General features: G+C 50.4%; 1 protein-coding gene across 13 annotated transcripts in view; it reads right to left on the bottom strand.

Moving 5' to 3' along the window:
* JAKMIP3 (Janus kinase and microtubule interacting protein 3) overlaps positions 1 to 20,203 on the bottom strand; it is a 164,511-nt gene that overhangs the window by 51,799 nt on the left and 92,509 nt on the right. For 8 of the 13 annotated variants that reach the window (XM_031957057.1, XM_031957049.1, XM_031957058.1 and 5 more), the window contains exons 3-7: positions 18,708 to 19,205; positions 6,801 to 7,016; positions 5,009 to 5,128; positions 1,732 to 1,878; positions 665 to 796 (exon numbers count right to left, since the gene is read on the bottom strand). In XM_031957057.1, the coding sequence (XP_031812917.1) occupies positions 665 to 796; positions 1,732 to 1,878; positions 5,009 to 5,128; positions 6,801 to 7,016; positions 18,708 to 19,205 (1,113 nt within the window). The remainder of the gene's footprint in view (positions 1 to 664; positions 797 to 1,731; positions 1,879 to 5,008; positions 5,129 to 6,800; positions 7,017 to 18,707; positions 19,206 to 20,203) is intronic. The other 5 variants (XM_031957059.1, XM_031957053.1, XM_031957061.1 and 2 more) reach the window with 3 other exon arrangements.

The raw sequence follows: 20,203 nt of genomic DNA, 5'->3' as shown, positions 1-20,203 counted from the left end.
CCTTACCTAATCCCCATAAAAGGCAGCTTGCACCTCTGAGAAATAACGACAGTGGTGATAACTGGCCTTTACATAGTGCTTATCACATGGCGGGAACCATGCTGCGCACTTTCCAAGTATTATCATTTGATCTCCCAACAATTCTGGGAGGCAGGTGGTATTATCACCCCGTTTTACAAAAGAGGAAACTGAGGCAGAGAGCAGTGACTCATGGGGGTCACACAGCTAGAAAGTATCTGAGGCTGGATTTGAACTCAAGTTCTGCCTCCAAGTCTGGCGCTCTATTCATTGGTCACTTAGCTGCCTGAAGATGAAAGCCGAAGAGAAGTTCACGTGGGGAGGGAAATCCTCACCCTGTGGATGGTGGGACATGACGGAGGGCAGCCTCCTGATGCAGCGAGCAGGAATCCCCTTCGGAAGCACTTTTTTGGGGTCCAAGATGCCTCCCTCCCCCTCCCCTAGGCACAGAACGACCTTCCCCTTTCCCATTTAAGTCTGGAGTGTGGCTAGGAAGGAAGCCCTTCCCCAGGACACGGGGCAGAAGCTGGGATCCTCCGTCTGCTTGCCAGTGACTATAACTAGGATGGCCCCACAGGCAAATTTATTACCCCCACCGTGCAAAAATGGCGCCCTGGGCAGACCTAAAGGGACGGCCTCAAGTTACCTTGGACAGCTCATCTATCAGGTTCTGCTGCTCTACCATTTGCATCCTCAGGAAGTCCACTTCTCTCTCCTCTTGGCTCTGGTCAAGGTCATTTAAGGAGCTCGGTCTCCTGATGGAGCCAGCTCGCTGTCTCTAGGGAAACAGAGCAAAGGGAATTGGGAGTGGCCATTTCCAATGGTGTGAATGAAGAACATTTTACCCAGAAGCCCACGGGAGAGGCCTGAGGCAGGGCGAGACCCCCGTCGGCTCCGGCTCCATCGCCAAGCTACCCTGAAAGATACTATCATGGGTGTGGTGCTTTCCCTCTGAACAGGGACACGTGTGTCAGTATTGTCCATGTCCATGGTTTATTTACTAAAATGTTTAATGCAATGGTTGTATAAGGTTTAAATCTAAGGGTGGGAGATGGAAAAGAATAAGCAAAACGATTCACACCCGAGGGAAAGTCAGAATCCACTCCCCGAAGGAGTTGGAGCCCCCTGCACCCTTATTCCAGGCACAAATGCCGTCGGTCTGCCTCCCCCACACCTCCCTCAGCCATCCCTTCTTCTCATCGCTTTTGTGTCCCTGTGGGGGGGCCTCCGTGGTGCTGCCGGGCTGTTTGCTGACTTCCCCAGTCTGGAACAGGCCATTCTGTACGAGCAGCCAACCACCTTCCCCCAGAACATTTTCCTTGGTTATTGTCACACTGACACACCGTTTCCCTCAATTAAACCTGAGTTCCTGACGGACAGAAGCGTGACTCCCACTCGGGACCTCCTGCAGCCAGGAGGCCCCTAACCTTTCCTCGGCCACTTGCAATAAACCTCACCCCCAAGCAGATTGAACCCAGGGTTGGAATCATAAGAGGGCACATCCGTAATGCCCAAAACAAAGCCCCAAAGTCTGGCTAATGATTGGGGGCCAAATTCAAAGAAACATCGTTGGGACTGAGTCAGGACCTTGAGCGAGCTAGGGGAGGTCACTCATCCTTAGAAGAGATGGGGTCCACTGGGGCCTGAGTGAGAGAGAATCCTGGGCCCGCCCCGTGGCCCAAGTTGGGGCAGGAAGCCCCTGACACATCTCACCATCTCTAGGTTCTCTTGCGTCACAAACTTCAGCTTGTTTTCCATTCTCCGTAAAGCGTGGGAGAGGTCTTCATTTTTTCGACTCAAGCGTTTGTTTTTGTCTAGCAGGGGTCTATACTGGCTTTCTGCTTCCCTCAGGCGCTTCAGCTGAAAGAGAAAAATGGTCCCACGAATTATAAATCAGGAGGACAGAGGTGGATGAGGGACATTCATTATGTGTCTGGAGAATTTACTTAAGCAAACTTTGGCTGGGACCACCCAATGCCCGGGCAGCCCAGTGAAAGCCGGGAAAGTGTTGGGATTACAAAATGGCTCTCCTTGGGGCAGCAGCCCCGGAAGGGCCTAGTCCATCGGCTGCATTTTCAGATGGGGAAATTGAGATTATGAGAAGCAAAATACTTGTACAAGACAACAAAGAAGAAAGGACAGGATTCAAACCCAGGGCTTTCTGTGTCTGAACCATAGAGTGCAGGGGAGCAGAATTGTAGGCTACAAAGAATGGGATTGTTGCCTTTCAGAAGATGTTGGCTGAGAACTTATGGCTGAACAGGTGTGGTGGACCGATCAGAACCCTGCCCACAAAACCTCCCTGCCCCAACTGGACGATTGTGAAGTGAGTGGGAAGAACACAAGGTTCCAGAGTCAGAGCACGTGCCCAATTCATCCACTTGGTGTTGTTCTCTATGGGGCTCATGATAAGTCTTTCTTTTGCCGCCATATTGATTTTCCCTCCACCCTTCCTGTGTTTGAAATTTCTGGTTTTCCATCAGCCCCTTAAGCCGTGGTGGGGGTTAAGCCACCTTTAAAAGCTGGAGTCAGACTCCCAGCCATGGTGAGCTCTCCCAGTAGCAGTAATGAATAGGACACAGCCCACATCCTTAGAGCTTGGTGAACATACAATAGATGCTCGTTCAGGGGGAGTCTTTAAAAACCAGCGGCTTCATGAGGAGAACTTCAGGCAGCGGGTTATTCTGAGAAATTCATAATAGCCTTCATATGGCTCCCCCAACATGCAGTAGGAAGAAGGTCTCAGTAGGTTCTGAGATCAGACCCAAGACCTCCTCTCCATACCATCTGGGGCCTCTCAGAGATAAGTGACTCTGATAATAGCGAGAGCTGGAAGGCAGATCTTCCCAGATGGACGGCACAAGCAGTGGATCAGATACAGGTTTATTCATCAGACCCACAGGATATAAAACTGACAATTACCTCCCCTGATCATTCCATGAGACTTCTGCAGGGGATGTAAAACTTGGTCATGAAGCTACAGTCTGAAAATGAGCCTCTTCCTACATTGTCAAAATAAATGTTTTGTTGATGCTCTTTAAAAACAGTTGTCATCCCCCAATATATCCCTCCTTCCTTGTATCAAAGAGACACGTTTACTCAATCCACTGCCTCAGTCTAGCTTTCTTCTGACCTGCAGTCCATCAGACTTCCCTGCTGTTCCTCTGAGGTCATGATAAATCACTGCATTGAGCAACGGTCTGCCATCTTTCCTTCTTGTTTCCCATTTTTGTATTGTTCTTTGAGTTCTACTTGCTTCCCTCTTATATCATTTCATACAAGGCTGGGTGGATTCCATTCCATTCACATTTAGTTCAACCATTATCCAAAAAGTGGGTCCCCCTGCTTGGCTTCAAAAACAGGGCTGTCCTAGACAGGTTTCTACAAACTCTGTCTTTGTCACCTCGAGACAAGCACATGAGGTGCGATCACTGGTTCCCAGGCCGTGTACCACCGAGGCACTGCGAGCATAATTCCAGATTGTTTTCCAGAATAACTGGATCCCCGAGAATGGAATATTATCCTATTTTTATTGGAGGATCTTTCAACCTCTGGAGAGGAACTACTTAATAAGGTCAATCTCAGCTCTGCCAGAGTTCAGCCCGTACCAGTGCTTCTGAGACACGGGGGATGCTACCAGGGCACCGGGAACAAGACTAGCTGTGGGCCACTCAGGATCAGCCATGAGATGGACATTTCAGATCGTATCTCACTCATTTCTGCCTCCAAGACATTCATAAGGACCACTGAGGCCATAGTCACAGATGGCCCATAGCTGAGACCACCAAAGGCAGCGGGCCACTCATTTAAGGTTACTGCACCACCTCAGCTAAGAACAATGAACAGAAATTCAAGCATGATGGAGCTGGAGGAGATAAAGATTCACAAAGGGGAAAATTAGGTCTGGGCCTTTCTCTATCGCCAAGCAATTGATATACTGAAGGGATCCCCAGCAATATCATCCCAAGTGTCCCAAGTCCATGTCTAACCCCATATCCAGTCAGCAGACAGGACAGATGGAGGGAATCTTAGAGACTTATTTAACAAACCAGGTATTACTATAGCAACCAAATTCCTATATCTAAAATTTCCCAGGATTCCCAGGAAAGAGTTGCTCCTCTTTAGGGATTTTTTTTGCTCTCCCCAGCTCTTTTTATTCTCCTCCTGTTTCCTCCCCTTTCCCAACCTAAGTAGTTTTCAGGGTTTGGCAAGAAAATAGCTTCTTTCACCAAGAAGTTAGAGATTCCCAGTCTCTTCATCGAATCAGAGAGTTTCATCATTGAGAAGGATCTCCATGTCCACTTCATCCAACACAGACCCGAAAAAGACGTCTACTACACTGTATTGGACAGTTGGCTATTCAGTCTACTCAAAGATTCTCAGTGAGAGGAGTCTCAAGGTGGTCCATTCTCCTTTGCCCTCCCTGTCATTATTAGGCCTTTCCCCTGATATCAAGCCCAAAGTTGCTTCTTTGACACGTCTACTCTTTGCTCAGTTTTGCTCACTAGAAGCAGGCACGTGAAATCTGATCTCTGTTCCCTAGGAAACCCTTCAGATACAAATGCAGCCAGTCAGAAATAAAATCAGTGGAGAGAAAATGTGGGAATCTCTCTGTATGTCTTTCTCTCCATCTCTCTCTCTCTGTCTCTGTTTTCTGTCTCTGTCTGTCTGTCTCTTTCTCTCTCTGTGTGTGTCTCTGTCTCTGTCTCTGTGTGTATGTGTCTATCTCTGTCTGTCTCTCTCTCTCTCTCTCTCTCTCTCTCTCTTTCTCTCTCTCTCTCTCTCTGTGTCTCTGTCTCTGTCTGTGTCTCTCTGTCTCTGTCTGTCTGTCTCTGTCTCTCTGTCTCTGTCTCTATCTCTCTGTCTCTCTCTCTCTTCCTCTCTCTCTCTCCTTCTCTCTCCTTTTGTGTTTGTGCATGATCAAATGTGTGATAAAAACATTGGATGAAAGCAGGGCTCCCCGTTCTCCCAAAGACCACTCTTAACTCACCAGTTCATTTCTCTCTTCAGAAAGCAGAGCATTGCGGTCCTCCAGCTTCCTTATGATCGCACTTAACTCAGCAATTTTAAGTTGGAAGCGTCGGGCATCTTTCTCATCCAACTGCTGTTCCTGAAACAAGAATCCACTGCAAATAACTGCCCATCGGCCCAGGTGCCTCCAGCTCCCCACGTCCCAGACCGCTCCAAGGAAACCATCCTATTTCTTTTTCGTGCTCTGCTCTGAGTCCCACGAGCTCATGACTATGGTCCCAGAAGGATGCAACCGAGGTCGCTATATTGTTGCGGATTGCAAGATGAGAAGGGAAATGGAGGAGAGCGGAGATGGAGGGAAGGAGGCGGATGTGAGGGGAACATGGGCCACGGACAGATGTCACAGAGGTCAGACATATGGATGAAAACATTGAACTTTCATCCAATGTTTTCCACGTTTGCCACCGTTGGACTGAGTGTTCTCCATCTGGCAAAGCCTTCCTAACTGGAGTTCCTGGCTCCGGGGAAAACTCTGGGTTGCTATTTGGTCCAAAGCTAAGCTGGCCTTTTATTGGGACCTGGGGCCACATCTATTTCCTTGAATGCATCTGTGCTGTCCGTGGGGGTGGAGATGCTAAGTCAATGCCTCTTCTGCCAGGGGTCATTAACTTATTTTTTAAAATGCTTTGAGCACTATATTTCAATATATTATATTCAATATATTTCCTTTGTGACCCATGCATTTTGTCTCAGGCATTTAAGAACACTATTCTGAGAAGGTGCTCCTCTGTCACAGAAGGTGACCCAAAAGGTCCGGGACACCACAGCCATGAAGAACTTCTGTCCCCCATAAAAGTGACTGGGGTTCATCCAGAATTGTCCTTACTCTAATAGCCAGTAGTTTCTCACACTAAGTCAGCTAACTAGCACTAGGGGGAGAGAAATCGTGTTTCTGATCTCCAAGCCGGGGCATGGTCTAATTAGGTTAACGACTGCCAGGTTGTTGCCATCTTGGGATCTTATCCAATAGAAATACAGCTTTTGATTGAATGTCAGTCCCTGAGATTACTGGACAGTGAGATGGACTTCCTCAGTCAACAGGTGCAGGAGAGGCTGGGAAGGAGGAATTTAGCCACCGGGGTGATTCTCGACCCTTGGATTTAAGCTACGGCTCCCCAGAATGCTAACCGGGAACCCTCATTGCTGACCAGCGGCAAAGACAGGTCTGAGCTGGACCCCAAGGGAGGCCGGCTGCCTGATGGTCTTCACTCACTAGCAAATCAAGGCAGAAGCAGAAAGGTGGTAGCGTCACCTAGCCAGGCGTTGGGTAGAGGGGGAGGGCTCAGGGCCGCAGAAGGGCCGGGGTGGGGGGCTCGGGGCCGCAGAGGCCCAAGTGGAGACAAACCAAATCAAAGCAAAGGGGAGCAGCACGTCCACCCCCGGCCTGGAGGGGGAAAGCCAAAGTCCCTAGAGAAGCATGAGTGGGTGAGATTGGTGAGATGTTCAGATGAGGCTGCGCTCTCCGTGGGCTGCAGAGAAAAGGGTTCTGAAGACCAGCAACCACCGTTAGCATCCTGCCGGGCCCGCAGTTAGAAAACCTGAGCGACCACAGTCAGCGAGTGGAGTTTGCCAAGTGAAGGCCCTCGTCTCAGCTGCGAAAACGGTCAGAAAGCCAAAGCCAAAGCCAAAGAAATCCCTCTCTCCACCAAAATGAACCGAACCAAATCCCAGGAGCCAGAGCCCCTGGGCGGGTGAGAGTCGCAGCTCTTTGAGGAGCCGGCCTTGGGTCAGGGCCACGGGGAGATGCTTACAGGGCTTCCCGAGTGGTCTGAGGCGTCTCCTGCACCACTGCCATAAGGAAGCTCTCGTTTGGGGCTGCCCAGGTGCCGATCGGCCTCTTTGACCTGAGATAGCTGCTCATCTAAAGCCTCTTTTTGGAGTTGAAGTCTCTGAGTATGCCCGGCTTGGACCCCTAACTCTCTCTCCAGCACGCAGACTGCTCTGTCTTTAAACTTTATCTCCTCCATCTACAAGGAGAACAAAACACAGTCACACACCCAAGCATGGTACAGGTCTGCAGTTACCATAGAAACAGGAAGCAGCCTCCGGAGCAGAGCCCAAGGCAACCGTCTGCCAATCCTGCGTGGGCATGGAGGCTGCCTGGCTCTCCGGGAGACCTCAGGCCCTCGGGGAGAACTCAGGCCCTTGGGGAGAACTCAGGCCCTCGGCCAACTGGGAACCTGGAAGCCATTCGGCTTGGGCCTGGGCTCCTTGGCCCCAAACTCCTGTGGCCGTAGCCACCACTCCTGTGAATCTCACTGCACCAACCCTCAGAGCAGCAAACTGAAGTGAACCTCTCCCAGACCTACCTTGGCTCCCTTCATTCACTGGGGCCATTTTCTTTCTCAGATCATCGAAGGTCAAGGAGCTTTCATCCAGGCTCAACAGAGCAAAAGCACTCTGCCAATGGTCCTTGGGGGAGTGGAAGGGGCTGCCATTCTGCTGCCCTTCCCTCCATTGTCTTTGGGGACCCTTCTGCCTCAGCACCAGTTGGTCTGTGCTCAAACCTGGAACCTCACTTGAGTGCACATATGGCATAATTTTGAAGGGAGGCAGCCTGGTTGTAATGTAGTGTAGTGTAGTGTAATATAGTGTAGTGTGTTGTAGTTGTAGTGTAGTGTAATGTAGTTGTGGATATAGTGTAGATGTAGTGTAGTTGTAGTTGTAATGTCATTGTAGTATAGTGTAGTATAGTTGTAGTGTAGTATAGTGTAGTATAGTTGTAGTTGTAGTGTAGTTATCATGTAGTATAGTGTGTTGTAATTGTAGTGTAGTGTGGTATGGTGTTGTAGTTGTAGTGTAGTTTGTAGTGTAGTTATAGTGTAGTGTAGTATAGTTGTAGTTGTAGTGTAGTGTAGCAAGATCTGCTCCCACCTCAGAGTAAAGAAGACTAGGTTAGAGACCCCTACCAGCGGTGGGAGCCCCTTCCTCCCCACCCCCCGCAGGACTTCAGGCCTTTCTCTAAGACTTGACATTACTGAGCAAGTGCCAGTCTGGGTGAAGGAAGTTTCCTCCCTGGGAGCTCCCTATCATAAAAAAAAAGTCCCAGGAGAGTAGCTCCCGACGGCACCTCAGAAAATCATACTCCCGTTACCGGTACATATTGTTGTGATTTTGAATAATACCAGTGACCTCTCCTATCTCTGCAGCACTTGCTGTTTTGCCAAGTGGTCTTCTCCCCTCTTCAGCAAGAGCACATTGTGCCCACTTTAGAGATGGGCAAACAGAAAATGAGTTATGAAGGTGACAAGTAAAAGCTGAAGGCTAAGAGCTCCTGCCAGCTTTGGGGGATTAAAAATGACGACTCCATATGAAAGTGTGAGGACTTTGATTAGGGAGGACTTTTAGGAAAGGGAAGAAGTAGGCGGGGGGGGGGGGGGCCCTCCGGCGCCCCCACCAAACCCCAAGCCTTGAGAACACACCCAGGGGAAGCTTGCTTTGAATTCCATTGTTTCTAAATGGGCTGCTTCAGCCAGATCCTCCCTGAATAATGGTTTCAGAGCCACAACATTGTGTATCCCCCAGCAGCACTTTCCCCCTCTGCTTGTGATCACGTGTTTCCAGGGGCCGTCCGCAGGGTCTTTGGAGAATCAGAGACAAATGGCTCACTCCCCAAAGGACCAGGGTCCCATCCTGGGTGAGGATCAGTGGCCGGGACAGATCCTGCAATGGGAGCATTTCCCACAAACTCTTCCTCCTGCAGGGACTGAGAGGGAGACAGAAAGACGCCCTCCCCCTCTTTTCACAGGCAGCTTTCTCTTGGAGATCCTCACCCAGCTTCTGCTTTGGGGCTGCCAGAGACGGGGCTTGTGTGCGGCCAATGGGACGCTCCTAACAGGAACAACAAAGCACCGGGGGCTTTCTCACAGAGGGGGCGCAGAGGAGAGAGCTTCTAGCAGCCACGCTCATCAACCAAGCCTGAAAACCCGGGTTATGATCTGAGAAGCGTCCTGTTCTACCACCTCCCCCGGAGCAATGAAGAACAGTGTCAGCCACGGGCCTGAACTCCCATAAGACTTTACTAGATATTTGTAGAATCGATGAGTGGATGGATGGATGGATGCATGGAAGGATGAATGCATGGATGGGTGGGTGGATGGATGGAAGGATGAATGGATGGAAGATTGGATGGATGGATGGATGAACTAGTTTAAAAAGACATCTAGCTTTAAGTGACAGAGCAGAAATGGAAAATTGGATTTTTGTTACTTTCAAAAACAAACTTATTCGTCAAGGTTCCTTGATGAATAAGTTTGTTTTTGAAACAAAGGGAGGGAATGTATGAGAAACTGAAATTTCAGAGGAGCAGGCTCCATGTAGGAGCCATAGACACACTCATCTTAGTTTAATACAGACAGCTCAGGAGAAATCTGGCCCTTCTCCCCAATGGAACAGACAAAGACTTTCAGGCTCCAGGGATGGGAAATAGTGTAAGCTCCCTCTGTAATTTCCTGACCATCAAAGAAAATGAAAAGGTGAGCCGGGAGGGAAGAATAAGGAAGCACAATGATTTACTGCTAATGTTGCAATTGTTGCCCAACTCCCAGCCACGGAAACACAGCTCACCCTTTGTGAGACTGAAAATGCTGAGGCTTCTTAAGACCATATGCTCCTGCTGCTGCTGCTGCTGTGTGTGTGTGTGCTCCAGGAAGAGGCACCAACAGGTAATGCGATTCCCATTAACAAAACATCCCCTTGCCAGGCAGTCTACGTATATCCACAAGCACTCCCGGTTCGTGCCATTCTCACTGCGATCCCGGGGAGGATCCGCTCTTCTGTGACCAGAGCTGTGGACGATGACTCCACCTTTGTTTCAAAGCCCAGTCTTTCCTTTCTGGTTTTGGAGATCCCTCGTTTTTATAGATTTTTAGAGTTTGTGAAATGCTTTCCTTACAGCCCTCTCTTGTGGAGGTAATTATTATGCCCATTTTACAAATGGAGGAACCGAGGCTAAGAAGTGAAGTAACTCCCCAATGGCTGCACATGCAGCTTTTCTCCAAGTTAGTCTTTGAACCCTGGTCTTCTAAATCACAGGGTCATAGAAAGGGACCTCCAAAATCATTGAGTCTAAGCCTCTTGTTTTACAGATAAGGAAACTGAGGCACAGAGAGGGAGCCACACCTTCAGTAAGTATCTGAAGCAGGATCCAAGTCTGAGCCTTCTTCAAGCCCAGCGTTCATCCTGCCTCTAGATTCCGGTTCAGAGCTCACTCCGCTGATCCACCAGGAACCTCAACCATTCTGCTCCAGGTACACACGGACAAACTGTATCTTCTTCCCGAGTCTGCCATCCATCCCGAAGAAGTTCCTTCCAATCCTTATTAGCTCAAATTTTTCAGTCGGGTTTTCCGGCCGTCTGGCAGCCTCCTTGTCCCCAGCCTTCGGGGGTGGGTGCCACCCGTAGCCAGGAATCTCTTGGGCCTGCTTTGTGAGCCAGGAACCAGAACTCCAAATCTCACTTTCAGACTCTTCCTTAGCTCCATGCTCCCTCCCCACGATCGCTTCTCTCTTGCGAGTCCGTTTTCTTCAGTAGGCAAAGTGGAGAGGACCCATCTGTACCTCGGCGGCCTTCAGAGCTGGCCCACGGCTTCATAAGAATTGACCATTTAAGAAGTTTCTTCTGAAAATGCCATTTGTGTCCATGTGAATCGCCAGAAACGGGCAGCGGAAATCCACTTGGAGAAATCCGTTCTCTGACGTGTCTTGGATACGGGTCTAGAAAGATTCTTCCACTGGCAGGAAATTTAAGCCAGCTGCCTCCGACCCCTGGACCGTCCTCCCAGCTCCTCTTCTTCTTAGCCTCCTCTTTCCCTTTGTCAGGGGATCCCTCTCCGGAGAATTTCTGCAGCATCCGCCATCGCTCTCGAGACGACGAGCAAAATCTTCTTCCTTAGGACATCCATCCGGCTTCTCCTGAAGATCTCAAATCTGTTTTACAAACCCCTTTTCCACCATTATCCGAAGAAAGGTCACACCCCCTCCTTCACCTCAGAGCCCCTCCTTTCCCCTGCTACAGCCTTGCTTCTGTCTTTTTTTTTTTAAGTTTGCTTCTGTCTTCTTAAAGAACCATTCTTTCTTTCCAAAAACTTCCACCTTTTCTTGTGCTGTCTTTCCCATTAAAACATAAGATCAGCAGAGACCATCTTTGCATCCTCAGCATTTAGCAAAAGGTCTGGCACACAGTAGGTGCTTAATAAATGCTTGTTAAGAGAATGACCGGTGAGAACCTGCAAAGGATGATTCAGCATCAAGCATGTAAAAACAAAATCTGTGGGACTGACCCCAAGGGTCAGGAGTCCAAGAGCATTGGACTTACCCTGATAAGAGCCTCCACACAGAGACAAAGGCTGGGGCTGGGGTTAAACTCAGGTGTGGCCCTTGCCGGCTACAACCACAGGCAGCTCACTTAGCTCTCTGGCTCTCAGTTTCCTCCTCCGTAAAATGGGCAGGTGGTAGTAGAGGGCTTCTAGGTCCCTTCCAGCTCTCGGGCTTGGCCCCTAAATTCAGCTGCCACAGGAAAGGGGACTCGAGAGCAGGGGTCCTTGGTTTCGTCTTCAGTCTAAGAGTCAGGTCCCTGTCGCAGCTTCTGTGTGAGGGAGTGACTCTGGCGGAGCAGGGGTGGGCTGGGAAGCAGGGGGCTGCTGTGACGGTTCTTCCCGCGCTGGGCTGGAGGAAAGGTCTTCAGAACCAGCTGTTCTTCATTGGAAAGCTGGGCCCCCTTTGCCCAAGGTTTGTTCCAGGACACGTTTTTTGCGTTTTATGGGAGCGTGAATTAGGCACGAGACTCCAGGGTTCAATGGCCGCCTGACCTTCGACCCCTGCCCCGAGCCACTGCACAGACATACCCCCAGGGTCTGAGGGAGGCTCAGGAAGGGCCTCGTTCCAGCTGCGCCCAGAACAGCAAGCCACGGAGCCAGGGGGGGGGAGAATGGGGGCGGGGAGAGAATGGGGGCACGCGGGGAAAGAGCAGCCGGGCCGGTCACAGGCAAGCTCTGTCACTGCCCTCGGACAGAGGGATGAGCTGCCCGGCCGGGCTGGAGAACCCACAGCCTCTTCTGCAGAGATGAGAATCCACACCTGGGCAAGGCCGACAGGTTCCACAAGGGCCCCCTGGGGAGAGGCTCCCTGAGAGAGACCCGAGCGGAGGCCACGGCCTCTCAAGCTCCCCATACTCTGTGGGGAGCAACATTCCCAGCTTATGGAAGAAACACAGAGACCCAGAAGGGGGCACTGGCCAGCAGGGAGCTGCTGCCGCTGAGTGGCTGGGGCAGGATTTGAACGCGGGTGGTCTGGCTCCCAGTGCAGCACCTCGCCAGCAGCCGCCCCCTGTGGGGCCGACTTTTTTGGCCACCAGAACTCTCCCAAAGAACAGGCAGCGATCCGCTCGGGCGCAACTAGATGGACTGAGGAGACTGGCCAGTGGTCACCTCCTTCTGCAGACGGGAACACTGAGGTACAAGGTCACTCAGTGAGGAGGTGAGCAGTGGGACCAGGGCTGGATCCAAGCCCAGCCTGTTCCAGATCAGACCTTGATAGATGAGATCCTGTGGGTAGCACCTGGCACCCTCTCTGCCCGGCAGCTCCCCCGTGCCCGCCAGCAGCCTCCCCTCGGTGCCCTGGCCTCAGCTGGCACCCTCTCTGCCTGGCAGCTCCCCCATGCCCGCCAGCAGCCTCCCCTTGGTGCCCTGGCCTCAGCTGGCACCCTCTCTACCTGGCAGCTCCCCCATGCCTGCCGGCATTCGGTCATTCCCAGATTAATGAGCAGGTGCTCCAGCTGACTTCCCCCAGAAGTCATCCCTCCCTCCCCTGGGTCCCACTCGAAGCCAAGAAAGGGGAAGCCCCGCCCGCCTCTGCTCCTGGCTTGAGTGCAGCTGGAGGCTTGTTGAAAGGCTTTTCTGCGTGTTTGCTCTGGTTTTCCGAAGGCAGCCCCAGTGGGCCCCGTGCCATTGTGGCCCCTCCGGAGGCCTGGGCAAGGACCCGAGAGCCAAGGGTGAGGGCGGCTCGCCTGGCTCAGGTGCCCCCTGCTGGGCAACCGTGTCCGTGGAGCCTGAGCTTCCTCCCCTGGGAGGTGGCCCAGCTTCCCCAGTGTGGGCAGCCCCGGCCACACAGAAGGTGGATGTCAGTGCACTGCTGCTGCTGCTGCTGCTGCTGCTGAGAAGGAGGATGAAGATGAAGCCAGACATTCCCTTTGGTGCTGGCAAAGGGCCTTACACACATTATCTGATTGGGCCTTGTTACGGACCTGGGACGTTGGAGTAATGCTACTCTACATAGGTTCTCCCCATTTCACATATGAGAAAACTGAGGGGTTCAATGACTCACCCAAAACGCCAGCAGATTGGAAGCAAAATGGGGGGCTGGGAGGGACGAGGATGCTGCTGAAAGTGGGTGCAGTCAGCTGACAAGAAAACACCCACAACTGTGGAAAACCAGACCCCGGCCTGAGAGCGGCGGCGGCCCAGGAGCAGCAGGGTCCCGAGGGACCCCCGGCAGCCCAGCCCAGGAGAGTCGGGGCTCTGCAGAGGGATGATGCAGAAGCACCCGGGAAAGGTCATGGCCTCTGGCCAAGAAGGCCGGGAAATAGATAATTAGAATGAGAAAATGGCTTCTATGATCATCCAAGTGTAACCTGTTCCAGATTGCTTACCCTCTCCAGAAGGGAGGGAATTTTAAAAAACAAATAATAAAAACTGTTTTCACAGGTAATTGGGAAAATATTCTTTCTTTAAAAAGTAGGTAATTAATGATAATATAATTGACCGCGATTTCCATCAGAGCTGGTAAAAAAAAAGTAATTTAAATTAATTTTATTGAATTAATTTTTAAAAGGACCCTCCCAAGTCCAAAGGCCGACGCTGGGCCACCATTTCCCAAAGCAGTGCTGCTGATGGGTGGAGAGATGCTTCTCTTCCTTGCACCCCAATTTCAAATCCGATCTCACAACGGTCAGGGGTCTCTGATGGACAGGGCTTTGGCGAGGGGCTGGGGATGCAAACAAGGACAGGACCCCAAGCCATCACGCAGCCTGTGCCTGGATGAAGCAAAGCAGGGTAACTTGAGGGGGCAAGAACAGCGGCAGGGTTCAGGAAAGGCCTTCCAGAAGTGGTTCCAGAGCAAGGCTGGAGCTAGACTTCTAAAAGAAAGCAAGAAGAAGGGAGCGGGTCCCACACCTGAGGCCAGTCCGTGCAGAGAGAGAAAGGGAGGCTGATGGGAAATGCGTCCAAAAGGTCCAGATTTCGGGATGATTGAGGGAAGACAGAGTTGTCACCTCGGGCCAAAGTCAAGATCAGTCTCAACGGTTCAGAAGCTGCCGGGTACCCAGAGATGCTTCTCTTTGTGCACATTTGATCAAAGATTCACATGAAAATCTGCTCGAAAAGCAGGCATTGCAGGGCAGTGAACGATTTACCGCATCGGGTTTCAGAGTGCCAGAAAAGACGTACTTTCCTAGGACTATAACGGAGTATCCTAGTGCTGCTTTGGTAATGGTGGCGTGGACCTCACAACTTGGAACCTTTACAATTAGAGTTGGAACCGATCTCCAAACATCCGTCCGATGCTTTTATTTTCCAGCTGCACAAACTTGGGCATAATCAATGAATAAACGTTTATTAAGCTCCTGCCATGAGGCAGCACTGTGCTAAGTACTTGGGATGCAAAGAGACAACATGCAAACAAATATATAAACAAGATCTATTCAGGATCAATGGGAATAAGTAAGAGAAGGAAGGCTCTAGAAACAGGAAAAGGTGGGAAAGGCTTCTTGTAGCAGGTGGGACTCGAAGGCTTAGGGTTAGGGTCAGCTCAGGGAAGCCAGGAGGCAACGGTGAGAGAGGGAAGCAACCGGGGGAAAACTGGGGGAAATGCCAGGAGCCAAAAGATGAAACATTTTGTTGGAGAAGAACCAGCATTGCTATATTAAAGAGCACATGGAAAGACTGGAAAGGTAAAAATAGACTAGGCTGTGAAGGACTTTGAATATCAAACAGAATTTATATCTGAACCTAGAGACGAGAGGGAGCCATGGGAATTTCTTGGGTTTGGGGAGAGGCCGACATTTGAGGGAAATCACTTTAGTGGCTGAATGGAGGCTGGATGGAGTGGGGAGAGACTGAGGCAGGCCGACCCCCAAGCAGCTCTTGTTGGGGTGAGGGCCTGCGCCAGAATGGGGACAGTGTCAGAGGAGAGAAGGGGGAATATTGGAGAGAAGCTGCAAAAAGTGAAACTGGCAATCCTGGGATGCGGGGGGTGATCATGAGGGGAAGGGATGAGTGGAGGGGTGACAGTGCCCTGTAAAGTCACAGGGAAGGGAAGAAGGTGAAAGAGGACGAGCACTGTTTGGGACATAATTAAGTTTAAAATGTCAGCTGGACATACAGGACTGAAAGGCAGCTGGGGTGGACCCAGAGAAATCTGTGAATCGGCGAGAGAGATGGGAGCTGCTGAGCTCACCAAGAAAGGAAGAGGGCCCAGGGCAGAATCCTGGGAGACACCATAGTTAAATGGTTTGCCCAGGGTCGCAAAGCCATATTTCTTTCCTTCACATACAAACAGCTGACCCTAAGGAGGAAAGGGTCCATTATATAGGGACACTGAGTACTTTCCTTCAGTGGGAGAACTAGAATCCTAAACAGGACCAAATGAGCAAGAATTACATGGGACCCAGAGGGCAGCACAGGCTCAGGAGCAGGAGAGGCTGCCTGTGGAATCGAGATGATGGCCAGGAGGAAAGAGGGCTAGATGTGCTTACACACAAGCTTTGCTCCTTCTCTTTAAGTCTTGATTTCCTCACCCACAAAGTGAGCAACTTATCTTAACCAGTCTCAACAGCCCCCTCCTGCTCTAAAGCTGTGCTGCTTTGTGCTTTTTCTGTTGGGTGACAATAAAGTCCCACGTACGGTGCATTTTTAGCCCAAATGCTAGCAGAGGGTCCAAGGCTCCTTCCCACTCTTCTTTGTGGGGAGCCAGACACGGCCACGTTCTGAAGCGGCTGGTGAAAGCACGGGGGGGGGGGGGAAGGGAGGGGGCTTGTGCCAAAACAGCCGTCAGTCCCAATACGGAATCGCCATTACACAAGCTCGGAGCTTTGCTTTGGATTCAGAAGGCATTAAAAACTTCGGGAAAATACATCCAGTGCTGGACGGGGCAAAAATATGAACTGGGGTGGGCTGGAACTGGACCACAGGCTGCATTGTGGGTAAAGTACGTGGCACTTTCAGAACACCTCCCTCTCTGGGCTGCATATTCCTTATCCGTACAACAATCATAGCTCACATCGTCATTTTTAAGTTACCTTTAAAGTAAATCTATTTAAAGATTTACAGAATTCTTTCCTCATGTCTACCTTGTCAAAGGTGGATAGTCCCATTGTACAGGTGAAACAACAAAGTCTCAGAAGTGAAATAATTGCCCAAGATCACACAATAAGTAAAAGGGGTTTGTCTGCTGGTTAAATTATACCATCTCTCACAGCCCTGCCGGCTCAAAAGAGGCAGCGCTCTCCGTCGCTCAGTCACACCTGTAATTAAGAGAGAAACTCAGGGGGCCCTGGCTGGCATCGTGGGAGCTCCAGCTCGTGGGCTCTCAGCCTCTGGGTCTCCAGATCTCCTCCTTAGTGGAGGCAAGCCACCAAATGCAGCTGGAGATTTAGAAGCTATTCTCGGCGTGGCCACCAGGGGGCACAGTGGGTAACGCGCCAGACTCAGAGTCCGGACTGTCTGACCTCCCATCTGCACTCAGACTCCCAGCCCTGCTGCTGCTGCTGCTGCTACTATTGCTGCTGCTGCTGTTACTGCTGCTGTTGATGCTACTGCTGGGACTGTAATTTCTATTACTGCTGCTGCTGCTGCTGCTGCTGCTACTGTTACTGCTGCTGCTGCTACAACTGTTACTGCTGCTGCTGCTGCTGCTGTTACTGCTGCTGTTGCTGCTACTGCTGGGACTGTAATTTCTATTACTGCTGCTGCTACTACTGTTACTGCTGCTGCTGCTACTGTTACTGCTGCTGCTGCTACAACTGTTACTGCTACTGCTGCTGCTGCTGCTGCTGCTACTATTACTGCTGCTGCTGCTGCTACTATTGCTGCTGCTGCTGCTGCTGCTACTGTTACTGCTGCTGTTGCTGCTACTGCTGGGACTGTAATTTCTATTACTGCTGCTGCTGCTACTGTTACTGCTGCTGCTGCTACAACTGTTACTGCTGCTGTTACTGCTACTGCTGCTAAGACTATGACCTGTATTACAGCTGCTGCTGCTATGACTATGACTTGTATTACTCTACTTCTACTTGCACACAAATAATTACAACCTAAATATATAGGAATGTATGTGTGTGTGTATATATATAAGATCTCCATTTTATAGATGAAGAAACTGAGGCAGCAAAGGTTAAATTATTGGCCAAGGTCACACTCCATGTCTGAGACTAGATTTGAACTAAGCTCCTCCTGACTCCAGTCCCACTGCTGCACTTGGCTTCAAGTTGTGTGTACTTTGACTATTCTTTCCCAAACAAAACATAGTTGATCACAAGAGAGAAAATAAATGAGTTTAACTCCACAGACTGCATGAATGCATCTGGGATAAGAAAAGAAGTGGTTGAATGAGAAAAACAATCTTTTATGGAATTTCTCTGATGCAGATTTGGTTTCTAAGATATACAAAACATTATTAAATACACATGACGAATAGTCATTCCTCAATAGATAAATGACAAAAGATATGCGCAAACAGTTCTCAAAAAAAGAATTGTAAAATATTCACAATCACATAAAAAAATTTTGAATCACTAACAATAAAAGTGATGCAAATAACAATCCTGAGATTTCATTTTGAAAATTGACAGAGGAAAAAAGATGACAATGGTCAATGTTGGAAAGACTGTCGAATGATAAGCACACAACACATTGTTGTAAAATGGTACGACCATTTTGGAAAGCAAAGTGAGATTACGCCATGATCTGACAACTTTCCTGCCACCATTTCCCCAAATATTTAATAAATTCTTCGTGCACTGTAAGAATCCTTCACTCATAACAAGAGACCACAAGGCAAGAGTGGGCAGTAATAATAATCAAATGCAAAGGGATGGTAAATAGCATTACTTCGAATATGTTTTAATTCATCACATATTTCATTTTAAGGAAAGGTTCAATCACGGAGTTGAATTGAACTGAAAATATCAGAGATTACAAGTTTGCCAAAGTGGGACTCCCCGGGATAGTAAACATCCCTTCTCTTCAGACAGAGCCATGATTCTAAGAAATAGGATGCATTTCCTGGTTTTTCTGATGCTCTTTGACTTTGCGGCAGAAAGCCTTTGCTGGGAAACACCAGGGTTGCAGATTCCCATACGACTAAAGCCAGAAATGGAAAGGAGTTGGGCAAATCTGGTGACAGAAGTGTGGGGCCCAGAATTAGGAAGTGAAAAAGTCATCCCAATTTTTGTACATTTCTAAACCACCAAGGCCCCGCCTGAGCAGTGGTTAAATGACTTTTCCTCACTGTACTGACCCCCACCCCCTTTTTTTCCTGACTACATCTCGCACTGGGTAGTTTTGGGAAACCAAATGGCCACATTGGGTGCACAGAGGAAGGCCCCTAGGAGAATCGCCTGGCCCGGCCCAGCCCACCAAGAGGAAGCAGGAGCCCCACACATACCAGCCTGCGGATCTCTCTCTCACACTCTCTCTTGATGCGGGAAATCTCCTCCTGGTGAAGGTGGTACACGCTCCGGATTTCCGCGGCCTTGATCTTGTCGGCCTGGATGACCAAGGTCAAGGCTTCTTCCACCTGCTTCTTGGCCCCCTTGAGCTCGGAGATCTCTTGCTGCATCTTGATCTTCTCGAACTCGAAGCCCTTCTTGGCCTCCTCCCGCGCCTCGGAGATCAGCACGGTCTTGACCTTGTCCGGGGCGCTGTCGCGGAGCGCGCTGAGCAGCGCCTGGAGCCGCTGGTTCTCGTTGTCCTTGATCCTGATGACGCGCAGCAGCTCGGTCTCGTGCTGCCTCAGGAGCGCCTCGCGCACGGCCTGGAGCTCCTTCATCTTCTCTTCGTGGAGCTTGGCTTTGAGCTCCGTCACTAACACGGTGTTCTTGTGCTGCTCGTGCTCTTTCACCTGCCGGATCTCCTGGTTTTTCTCCCGCTCGGCCTTACTGACCTGGAGAAAGAGAAGGCCGACATTAGCTCACGCTTGGGGGTGGGGGGAGGGGAGGGGAGGGGCGAGAGCTGGAGGACCAGGAGGCACCCCCAGCTGGGGAGACGCAAGGCTTATGGGGAGAAGGCAGCCTCGGCATGGGTCTTTCCCGGCAAGTTTCCACGCAGGAAATTTCCCCGAGAAAGAACCCAAGTCCCGTGGGCAGATCCTGGAAATGGGCCCAGCCCGAATTGGCCGCCCCTTAAAATTCAGAACGTGAAAAACTCAGGGGGACCTGCGGCGAGACGATCGAGGTCCACCTCCAAAGAGAACGCCGGGGGCAGAGCCAGGTCAAGTCTCCGTATACGACAGGACCCGTTTCCGCAAGAGAAGCCACGTTTCATGATGGAAACAAAAACTGGCAAGGAGCTTTTCCCTCAGTCAGCCCAGTTAGGAGGATGAGGATCTTCCCAATGCACAGTCAGTTTCACTGCTCCAGGTAAATTGTCCCCATCTCCAATCTTACCGCTGACGTTCCAAGTCAGGTCATGTGAACAAAAGGGAAATGCATAATAGGGGATCTCGGAGTCGGGACATCTGGGGCTTGACCTGGGTCCGCTCCCAAGTCAGTACAATCCATCCCACAGATTCATGGAATGTCGGCCCGAAAGGATCTGGGGCCATCTAGACCACATCCAAAGTGACTAAGAGAATCTTCCTGTCGGAAGAATCCCCCCATAAGTGGCCCCAAAGCTCCAGGAGAAACCTCCTGGGACACTTTCTGTTTGCTTGGACATCTCTGCCTTTATTGCACCACTGCTTGGAACGGAGTGAAAACTTCATTTGGGGGATTTAGCAGATCTTGCACATAGATATCAAAGGGAAGCTTCTGGACTGAAACAAATTTGACATTTAAAATGATCCAAGAAAAGCCCTCTCTGGAGAGACCTGAGCCAGGAATACCTGAGTTATAATCAAATCTCAGTTACTTACCAGTCATCTAGCTAGCTAGTCACTTGCTA

Source organism: Sarcophilus harrisii, chromosome 2 (assembly GCF_902635505.1).
Source record: "Sarcophilus harrisii chromosome 2, mSarHar1.11, whole genome shotgun sequence".
Lineage (NCBI taxonomy): Eukaryota > Metazoa > Chordata > Mammalia > Dasyuromorphia > Dasyuridae > Sarcophilus > Sarcophilus harrisii.
Note: the sequence above shows the minus strand (reverse complement) of the source record. Positions and strands in the feature narration are given on the sequence as shown.